The 9,440-nt window shown below is 38.5% G+C and overlaps 1 protein-coding gene across 2 annotated transcripts; it reads right to left on the reverse strand.

Moving 5' to 3' along the window:
• Positions 1 to 1,617: 1,617 nt before the first annotated feature.
• LOC129769748 (uncharacterized) lies at positions 1,618 to 2,603 on the reverse strand. 2 transcript variants are annotated; one of them, XM_055772200.1, is made up of 3 exons: positions 2,480 to 2,603; positions 2,261 to 2,396; positions 1,618 to 2,181 (listed from the first exon to the last, which is right to left on the reverse strand). In XM_055772200.1, the coding sequence occupies exons 2-3, from the start codon at positions 2,377 to 2,379 to the stop codon at positions 1,875 to 1,877; spliced, it is 426 nt and encodes a 141-aa protein (XP_055628175.1). In that variant the 5' UTR covers positions 2,380 to 2,396; positions 2,480 to 2,603; the 3' UTR covers positions 1,618 to 1,874. The 2 variants fall into 2 exon arrangements, with proteins under 2 accessions (XP_055628175.1, XP_055628174.1); XM_055772199.1 differs by having other exon boundaries at positions 2,261 to 2,602.
• Between the last annotated feature and the right edge of the window lie 6,837 nt (positions 2,604 to 9,440).

Genomic DNA, 9,440 nt, shown 5'->3' on the forward strand with positions numbered 1-9,440 from the left:
GCCAAACAAAAGACATCAGCGCTCACCACGGTACCACATACGACGACTGCTCCGCTTGATAAATGCTGGAACATCCTGAAAGCAGCAATCAGCATCACAGAAGAGACCCTCATCCGATATGAACAATGTGGACAACGGAACGAAGGGTTTGACGACGAGTGTCGAACGCTTCTGAACGAGAAGGATGCAGCAAGTGCAGTTATGTTGCAATAGGCGACACGACAAAACGTGGAACGATGCCGACTGAAGCAAAGGCAGCAAACACATCTCTTCCGGGAAAAAGCATCGCCTGGAAGTAAGTGTGGGTAGATGGGGCTGCTTTATGCTTATTTATGATCGCGGAAGTTCTTCAAGAAATTAAACGTCTCACGCAAAGGTTTTGTGCCGCAGGCCGAAATGTACAGGAATAAAGAAAGAGGCATCTTGACGAACCAAAATGAAACTTTCATCTATATAGAGCAGAACCCTGATTATCCGCGGAATAGTCTGACGAGGTCTCCGTGGATTACGAAAATCGCGGATAACACAACAAGTGACATAAAATGAGATGCGAACACAAAAAAAAATATTTTTTCGCATGATAATTATGTTTTATCATTACAGGCATCATCAAACTATTCATCTGTAAGGTCGTGAATAGTTTAATGATGCTATTCAATGTAAAAGTCAAAAAGGGGTCAAAAAATGTAAAAGCCATAACCAAAACAAAAGAGCAAAATCCTGCCACTCACTGATGAATTCCGGGAAAGTCCATAGAATTACTATGGAACTCGCTTTCGCGGATGAACCGCACCACGCCATACAAATAAAGCATAAATTGCTGCATAACTCAAGAACTAATCAAACAAACGGAACCATTTGGCATGTGGAGGTTTAAAGAGCAAGAAACGTTTCTATGATGTCCCCCCTCACTCTAAAAGGGAGGGGGAGCTGAATAACTAGAGAACTAATCAAGCACATGAAATCAATTTGGCATATAGAGGTTTTAGGGATCGATAAATGTTTCTATGGTGGTTCGATACTCCTCCCTTCTCCATAAGGTGGTTTAGGGGGCTGCATAACTCGAGAATCAATCAACAAATGAAACCAATTTTGGTATATGAAGGTTTTAGAGGGCACGAAATGTTTCTATGGTGGTTCGACACACGTACGCCCTCTATAAGGGGAAGGGGGTTGGCATACAAATGAAACACAAACTTCTGCATTACTACGAGAAGGAATCAAGCAAATGCAGCTAAATTTTGGGCGAGACGAAGTTTGCCGGGTCAGCTAGCTGCTAATAAATTTAGAAATATGAACCAGCAAATGGGGCCAGAGCTCGAACAATGGCCTATGGCATGAGGAAAGACTGAAACAATGGCCTTACAATAATCGTAATATCTATTAATTCATACCTGGTACATACATTGAAGTATGGAAAATAACGCATTTTTCACCCCAACCAGATTTTTAAGTGTTCAACCTTCACGTAAAGTGATGAGATAAAAAAAACCTTCACGTGCTGACACTAGCACCCGCGAATTCGGAAACACAACGATGGCTCACCATATTCTATTGCGGAACTTTGCTATCCGAGTACATATGCTATCGGCATCTCATCACTGATTACAACATCCATTTAATCAGAGTGGACTTCAAAAAATTTATTAATTCCATATAACAATTTGAAAAATAGGTAAAGCTTTCAATGGCTCACTAAGGAACGAGACAATTATACTTTTCCAAACAGATGCTCTGCAATCTGCATCGGTAGCTAGAGTGTGAACTAATTTTTCTTCTTCGCACGACAATACAAATTTTTGGCTGAGCCAGGATCCTTGTATTTCATCGGTATTTCCTTTTGATCCGTTATTCGGCGTTTTACAACACGAGTTTTAATTCTTCTTGGCCACCACCTGTTTATCGTTGCTATCGAGATAATCGTACGTCAGCTTCGCCATAATAAAACCTGACGACAGACCCAAAGCCGTGGCCAGGCTCTTGTTACGTGCAATAGCACTCCGTAGGACGGCCCAAACTAGCACGGAACCAAAACTGAACAGAACTGATCCACAAATGCTGAAGGCGACACGACGCTTATTCGAGACTACGGCCAAATGTGGTCGGCTATAGAAGTAAAGTGTGGTTCCAAACAAGGTGTGCAGCAGCAGGAAATTCGTAACGTCTCGTTTGGGAAGATACCTAGAGATATAAAAATTTTATCATCATTTACGTGAATAGTGTTCCGAATGGTTATAAGTTTAGATTGCATAGGCAATACCTGACAGCGATCGATGGGTTCATGACATTTACGGACAAAGCTGCATAGCTAACCATACTTTGCAGGGGCATATAGTAGTAAAGAATATTCTCCTTTGTGGCTGGCTTCAAGCCAATCATTTTCGCAAGGGATTGATCTGTATCCAACATTTTAAAAGCTTGTTACCCTGGATCACGAAATAATGCACTCGAATAATGGTGTAAAAGAACTTTACTGAACCTTCGAAATAGTCGCCGGGAAGAAATCGCTTATCTGCCGCAAATGTCGATTGTGTAATAATGATGTTTAATTGATAGCACTGACAACTCTGTGGAAGATTGTCAGCAGCAAGATGGTGGAGTTAACAGGTTGCTCGTAATTTACACTATTTAGAAAAGACGTTTGAGGAATGGCAAGACGAAAAGTTTGGATTTGTTTATGTTATTACTTACATTGGTTACATTTGATTTCGTCGAAGATATTTGAAGCAGTATAATAAATAAACAGTTGTCGTTGAAAATAGTAACCTAGTAACCTTTATGCATATGCTTCCGCCAGCTGGCTCGGCTAATGTGATTCAGGGAGTGCTTTGATCGTGGTACCGCCACTGGCGCATAATTTGCAGCTTTGTTTTTTGTGCTGGTTCATAACGACAATCAACCGTGCCGGCGAAACTGTAGTCAATGTTTAGTGTTGTTTGGATACCATCTATGTAAATAAGTTCAAACTTACGGGATACGTCCGAACGTTTTACCTTCCACTTCACTTTCCTTGGTCAGCAGCACGATGTTTTTTATTTTATGAGGTGCGGTATAACCGACACTATCTTTGGCAAGGAGGTGGTATATGTAAACAAAATATTGCTAAAAATATACGTTTTGCACAAAGAAAAAATGAAAGGTTTGGAACGCGATGGGTTGAGTTCACAAATCGTGCACAAGCGTACTGTAATTTGCTTACTAACAAATTATGATAGACTTTCGAAATGGTGGCTGAATGATTTTAGCTAGCTGACCTACCACTATTCTATCAACCCTAGCCATCCGTTGTTTACAAAACAACAAGGAGCTGGAATTGACAGGTGGTTCGTTTTCAACAGTATGATGAAAAGGCATGGAAGGTGCGAGAGGGGATAAAAAATGACAGCGACTATTTTTGTTTATAAACAAAGCAGGTCTAATTTTTATGCTACATAGCGGTCCACACCAACATATACATACGCTGGGCTGGTTTCAATCGAACTAGCTGTTGTGTCTCACAACCCGTACAATCAGGTGAGTCTCCAGCTGAGCAGCAGTCGCCGGGAAACGATATGCATGGATATCCACAGCGTATCGCTATCACTCAATCCTAATGGGTCGCCAACGACTAATTCCACCAAAGCGAATGGAACTTAAAGCAGTACGGCACAAGCCCGCCGGTAGTGACCCTTTCATATACCCACTAGCAAAGCTGAATTGCCAATCCCAGCAACAGCAACAACCCTCACGTTCCGTAAAACAGCAATGCAGACAACAACTTGCAGCAGTCACCGAAACACAACAATGATGCCAACAGCGTAAACAAACCCAACGTTTATGCGCAGCAAACACATAGCGGTATGCACTCATCATTGCATGTCATTTGTTATCCTCTTTCTCGGAAAACTCTAGCCGTTCGTTTGGTCGCTGTCAATTCGAACTCAAGTAATGGCTGAACAGCAGTTCTGACATAACGTTCCACTTTATTATACCGCCTTGACAAAACAAAAGCGTTCGGTGAAATGCGCACAGCTTTTGTGTTGATTTTTATTTGTGTAGGGTTTGTAAAAGCGGCAGTTTTGCAAATTTTTGCTACGTTTTCCGTTGTTTGAAGTAAAAATTATATATGCGCGTTGACAGCATAGTTTAGGAAAGCGTAAAAAAATAGATTATTTTCAGGCGGAATGAACACGTTTTTAAAATTAAAATGATGAATGAAAATTAGCTTTTCCATATCAAATTAGTATTCTATTTAAATGAAAAACACTTTTTCTACAGGTGGTAAAAAATCTCATACGAAATGTTTGTATGAAGAAAACTTTATATTATAATGAAAAGTTTCAGTAACAATGTTGGAAATGTATTGACAAATGGTAAAATAAAAGTCCGAAATACGTGTTTCAAGTAATTAAATAACATGATGTACAAATTTTCATTAAAATTTTAACATTTGAAAACTGGCTTCGTGTCTTGTAATCTGATAGAGATTACACTAACGAGTTTGGGACCCAAATTATAGGCCCTAATTGAAAGTCGCCACCAGACGTCGACATTGTTCTACTGTCATCGCGAATTTTCAGGTTGTATACACTATCAAAATATAAATCATAAATGAAGATTAATTTTTCCGTAGAAAATATGTATTCTATGTGATAGAAAAACAGAAACAGAAACAGAAAATTTTCATGAAAATATCAGGGAATTAATAGAAAATGGTTGGTCAAGGATTATGATTAGGTGGCTATTTTAGCTAGTTCAGAGACACGAATTACGGACTTTTCTTCGAGTTGCGAAAAAATAAAATAGATAATATTTGATTATCTATTATATCATTATTCGTTTATCAGTCTTTTCACACTAAAACAAAAATTGAATTGGAAAAATATTCATAATTAGAATAGCTACAAGCTGATGAAGTTAAGGGGTTCAAAACAAGTTGTGCCATGGCATACACGATTCCAGTCTTTCTGGTTATCTGGAACAAAAAAATCGAAAAGATTCTGAATTAGTAACGGTAGCCGCTATCGCATGTACCTCGGACAAATCAAAACATATTTTTGACAAAATGGCAGTCGTTTGAAAAAAGCTGTTTAAAACATTTTTCACGGTTCCCGATTTCTTTAAAATAGAAAAATTAAATATATATGATTTTTTTTGGTTCTGGCGATAGGGAGATACGTTCATATATTATTCATATGAATTCGACATAGGTTTGGTAAAACTTGGGATATCGCATACGTCAGTTTGAGAAAAGTTTCAGTTTCTGGAAAAACGCGTTTGAAGTTATTGTTATGGCTGTACTAGATTAAGAACCGCATCACTCAAAATACTATAATCCGATAAATAATGGGCAGGGTATATTATTGAATGCCTAAACTTCAGAAATATGAAGAAACAATAATTTAGATTTTTTAGTCTAGAATACTGCCTTAAATGTTCAAAGAACATTAAGTACGTTCAAACATGTGAAGATGTCCAAGGTTTGGCTTTTCATCGAACCTTCTCTTGTAAAAGGTGTATCTACATATCAAGACGCAGAACAATTTTGCAAGAAAACTGATTTTATAACAGCCTTTTCTGAATATTCCTTCTACAGTATAGATTTACGATTTGTGTAATAATGGTGTTTAATTGACAGCATCGATTCTATTTCGTTGCAACACAAACAGTCAGAATTTACATCTTTAGATACATTCATACATTGTTGAATACTTAGAATAAAGTATATTTAACGTCAATGTCATTGAAAAGAGTAGTTCGTTGTTTATGTGTTGTGTTTTTATTTGTTTGTTATTAATATTAAATATGATAATTTCAACTGTCCAGTTTCTATAGACCATTTCAAAATTCATAAGTATTATCAATGAAAAATTCAAATCGATCGGCTGATTTAAATGTCAACAATTGGTAACCTTGCCATTTCGACTAACAACCTGGAAAATTCGTGTTGGCATATTATTTACCAAATTCTGCTGAACGAATTTCTCGATATTTTTCCATGTTTCCGAAATTGCGACCTTGAGCTCTTCAATCTTGGTGTACCGTTTTCGCTCAGTGTAGATTCTGCGTACAAGGATCCCCCTAAGATTTCCAACAGGATTCGAGTCAGGAGAGCGAGCCAGCCAGTTCAAAAAATTAAGTTTTTTGACCTTAATTCATTGCTTATTTTACTTGCTGGTATGAATAGTGGCATTGTTTTACTGGAATGTGTTTTTTTTGTGATGATACCCACGCAAAAACGGTAGGAGAGAGGATTCCAGAACATGTATATAATCCTTGAATGATGTGAAAGCTATCTGGAGCTTTCCGGTTGCACAGAATCCCGCTCAAACCATGCACGAGCCTCCACAAAAATTCCTGGTTGAAAAATACTGTTCCTTCTTCCGTAAATCACGTCAGTACCCATTGGAACCATCAGGATCATCCAAATTGAACTTTTTTCGTCAGCGGTATATAGCAAAATTCTTTTGGAAACATTCTTTGTCACAACATACCATGTCCCACTGCCTGTTCATATGGGCTTTGGCAAAACTCACACTTCTTCCGATGTGAAATGGTGTAAGATGAGGAGCTTCAACCTTTTAACCCATTTTTATGTGAGGATTTTTTACCAAAACTTGACGAATTGTCATCAGAGTAACAATTAAATTGAAATATTGCTTTATTTGCATAAGCGATTTTGAGGTATTCGATGCTGTTCTAGCTATTTCCCGCTTATCCCGGTCTGAGAGCTTCGATTTACGTGAAGCTCTCTTCTTCTTCTACTTGAGGATTCACCAAATAATTGAGCACTACATGATAGGATCGTCGAATCCAACGAGCAATTTCTCTGACACCAAAATTTTGTTGGTGAAATACATCGATTTGTCTTTTTCTCTCTCCGTGAGCACTTTTTCCTTCGGCATTTTCCAGATTTATTGATCAAAACAACTAAAACAACGGAAAATGTAACTGGTCTTATAGAAACTTGACACTTGAAAAATACGAAAACATTTCGTTTGCGCTCAGCGCTTGCACACACACATATGTCACCAATACCTACACACTAGAATATAAATTGAAGCTGATTGCTTACAATGACACAAAGCAGCAAGATCATAACATGGTCTTATAGAAGTTGGACAGAGTGTACAAACCATAAGAACACATGTTCAGCAATACCGATTGACTTCATACTTATGATAGACATAAAACTGTACTAGCGTTGTGCTTCAAATATTGTATATCTGTCAACATGTAAAACACTAAAACCATGCAAGGAACTCGGTACAGCCGCTGTATCTGTACCGATCTGTTTCATCGTTGTACATGATCAAACCGAATCAAAACACTTGGTAAACATTCTTTTCATTGACTTTCTCATTAGTTAATTACTCAAATTGGAAACTTGTTTGTGGTGTTTGATAGTTTAGACGCTAAATAAAAACCTTTTTCACTGAAATATGCAGTCAAATCTCTGATTGTCAGTTTAACAATGTACAACCAAAATATGTGTGTAATGCTACGATGGTTCAACGCTGTACACGTACAACATTAGTACAGTTGTATGTCTGTCCTTGACATTACATCAAAGCTTCCGAAATGCTGCGCGATGTCGTCACGTTGATTTAGAAAATATTTGAAATCACTCACTAATATTTTTTTTTTGTTTAGAACATTCCTTAACGTGTTAGCTCCTGTCCCACTATTCCTCGAACAGAGGTGCCAGGACACCAGACCCTACAATCCCACTCTTATTTTCGTTATTTTAGTGTAGTACATAGTCCTGAAATTTAGACGGCTTCGAAGAAGTTGACGCTTCGAAGAAGTTGTGCGCGTTTGTGTGTGTGTGGCGGCTGTCTTCAATGCCTAATACAGAAACCTTTTTCGATGTTGGTACTTTATTGGTCGCCTTATTGGTGGTACTATTCTTCTCTCCGGTGGATTCCCTTTTGTCCTTCAGGGAATCTCTAACGAAGCCGACACACCAATGCCTTCTGTGTACATAAACAGGCTCTCGGTGACACAGTTCATCAGCGGTTTCATGATGAACGAAGTTAGCTTCGTCACAACAGCGATAACATGTTCAAATAGCTGTACGATTATAACTGAGTGGATTTCCGTTTGGATTTTCCCCAGGCTTATTGGTTTTGAAGTCTGTGTTAGGGAGAAACTATCAGCGCAATCATAACTGAGTTGGCTTTGACGTAGGATTACGTCTTTCTTTTCTGTACTGGGGTGTAAGTTCAAAGTTTCGAAAACGAAAGCGTTACGCCGGAGCAACGAGATTTTGGGCGTTAATACCTCCTAAACAACTGAACGAAAAGGTATGATAAATACTTCATTCGAACAATAAAATGTCTACGCGTTATATGTTTGTCACTTTTTGATCAAAAAACTAGTTTCAATAGTCTTAAATTCCTTTCAAAACAGGCTATTGAAATCACACCAATCGGTATACAAGCGAGTGCCGCTCGGAAATCCACTCAGTTATGATTGCGCAATGATTGAGGTACGATCGTTGGAATGACACAGTAACACAGACTTCAAAACCATGGAGCTAGAGGAAATCGGCATTGCAAAATAGATGCAAGCGGCGGGTACCTTTGTACTCGCTTGCGTTTTTGCATATCGGAGTGTTTCCTTAACACAGACTTCAAAATCATGAAACCAGGGGAAATCGGCATTGCAAAGTAGATGCAAGCTGCGGGTACTTTTGTACTCGCGTTTCGCGTTGTACTTGCGTTTCTGCAAATCGGAATGCTTCCTTAACACAGACTTCAAAACCATGGAGCCTGGGGAAATCGGCATTGCAAAATAGATGCAAACTGCGAGTACTTTCGTACTGGTTTACGTCTCTGCAATTCTTAATGTTTCCCTAACACAGACTTCAAAACCATGGAGCTTGGGGAAATTGGCATTGAAAAATAGATGCAAACTGCGAGTACTTTTGTACTCGCTTGCGTTTTTGCAAATTGAAATGTTTCCCTAACACAGATTTCCAAACCTTGGAGCCTGGGGAAATTGACATTGTAAATTAGATGCAATCTGAGAGTACTTTTGTACTCGCTTGCATTTTTGCAAACCGGAATGTGTGTTTCCCAACACAGACTCCGAAACCAAGAAGTTGGGAAAATCGGCATTGCAGATACATGCAAATCGGCAGTACTTTTATACCCCCATGCATTTTTACACTCCGGAATCAGTTTTGCTAACACGGTCTACAAAAGCGGATACAAATGCAACACTTTGGCTCGGTTATTCAAGACTGCATTGGAAGATATCCCTTCATGTCGCCAGCTCACTGAACTTCTACGCATACCGTTTGATGATTAGGCAAAATGTTGATAACTATTTGCTGCGATAACTACTACCATAATGCATGAATTGACCCAAATTGGGATTAGTTTGCAATCGAATTCGTAAATTGTTTCATTCATTCACTTATTTAATTAATAATTCAATCAATACACACAAAAGAT

The sequence above is a fragment of the Toxorhynchites rutilus genome, chromosome 2 (assembly GCF_029784135.1).
Source record: "Toxorhynchites rutilus septentrionalis strain SRP chromosome 2, ASM2978413v1, whole genome shotgun sequence".
Lineage (NCBI taxonomy): Eukaryota > Metazoa > Arthropoda > Insecta > Diptera > Culicidae > Toxorhynchites > Toxorhynchites rutilus.